Here is a 1,485-nt window from a genome sequence, read left to right on the forward strand (position 1 = left end):
CAAGCACAACTAAAACATTTTAAGTTGATATTAATTTATATTCACTTGCGCGCGTTTACTTAAAATTATTTAATTATATTTATTAAAAATTTGCTAAATTTTTCTGTTTTTGCAAAAACACACTCGGTTAACTCTGGGTTGTTTTATTTTTTTATTTTTGCACACATGTAAACAGCTGATAGAGACAGCATCAAATTTCAAATTCATATGCGCACATAGTGTTGCAAAACAATTAATCTATCACATAATTGTGTTTTCTTTTAAACTTTATATCGTGTAATTGTGTAATTTTAAATAATTAAATATTGTTAAAAATTGAAGTTCAACTTCCAAACCAAAAGTAAATATAATATAAGCGAAAGAGACGCTAAACAAAAATTATTAGTGGTGTTTGTACATACTCTAGTGCATAAATTAGTATATGAGTTTACAACGAACTCCTCCCCGCATACGTAGCAAATCAGTAAGTGATGATAAAAACTTCGAGGTAATTAAAACAAAATTTGATAAAAATACAAAAATAGGCTCACAAACACCGTTGACTGAGCCGTTTACTCCAACAACTGTAGTCTATCAGACGTTACCAACAACAATTAATAAATTCATATCGGCAAAACAAAATCTAATCACTGCTACTTCACCATCAACAATAAGAACTATGAGTGCAGTATCACAAAAAACTTATGAATCCACTGATTTAAGTGTCGAAAGGAATAATATAGCAGCAAACGAAGAAAAATCTGCTGGTGCGCTCATACAGACTGACATAGACCGATATATTAAGGTTGTTAATAAAAAGCGAAAGCTGAGTCCCCAAAAACTCAACTCTCAATTAAATAAACCAAAAAAGTCAAATAACTTGACTATACCCGAAACCCAAAACCGATTTTCCCTACTTAACAATGATGAAGAAACGCCTAATGCCGGAACCAGTGAAGCCAAAAAAAGTCCAAAACCACCTCCGATATACTTGCGCGAAAAAAATAGCAACTCGCTTGTTTCTCTTCTCGTATGTGCTATTGGAAAAACTCAACAGCAACTACTTAACTCTATCGTTTCAAAATAAACTCCATAAAAATATGTCAAAGGAACTGCAATGGCGTAAGCCAAAGAAAGCGTGAAATCCAACTATTTCTAGACACAAATGAAATAGAAGTCTTACTCTTATCCGAGACTCATTTAACAAATATATATCACTTCTCTATACCTGAATATAAATTTCATCACTCAAATTATCCGGACGGCAAGGCTTCGTCTAAAACACTACGAGATTGAAGAATTCGCTAAGGATTATTTGCAAGCCAAGTCCATTTTTCTTAAATGTTGGAACGAAGTTATAGTGATATCGTCAGTTTACTGCCCACTCAGGTTTAATGTAACTCACACGCATTTTATTGAATTTTTTAAAACACTTGGCAAAATATTTATAGCTGCAGGCAACTATAACGCTAAACATACTCACTGGGGTTCACGGCTTATTAATCC

The 1,485-nt window shown here is 32.7% G+C and overlaps 1 protein-coding gene across 1 annotated transcript; it reads left to right on the forward strand.

Annotated features, from left to right (window-relative positions):
• Window positions 1–421: 421 nt before the first annotated feature.
• On the forward strand, window positions 422–1,066 carry LOC119667330. The gene has a single exon (XM_038076619.1). It carries the CDS (start codon window positions 422–424, stop codon window positions 1,064–1,066), a length of 645 nt encoding a protein of 214 aa, XP_037932547.1.
• The last annotated feature ends 419 nt before the right edge of the window (window positions 1,067–1,485 follow it).

Source organism: Teleopsis dalmanni, chromosome 1 (assembly GCF_002237135.1).
Source record: "Teleopsis dalmanni isolate 2A chromosome 1, ASM223713v2, whole genome shotgun sequence".
NCBI lineage: Eukaryota > Metazoa > Arthropoda > Insecta > Diptera > Diopsidae > Teleopsis > Teleopsis dalmanni.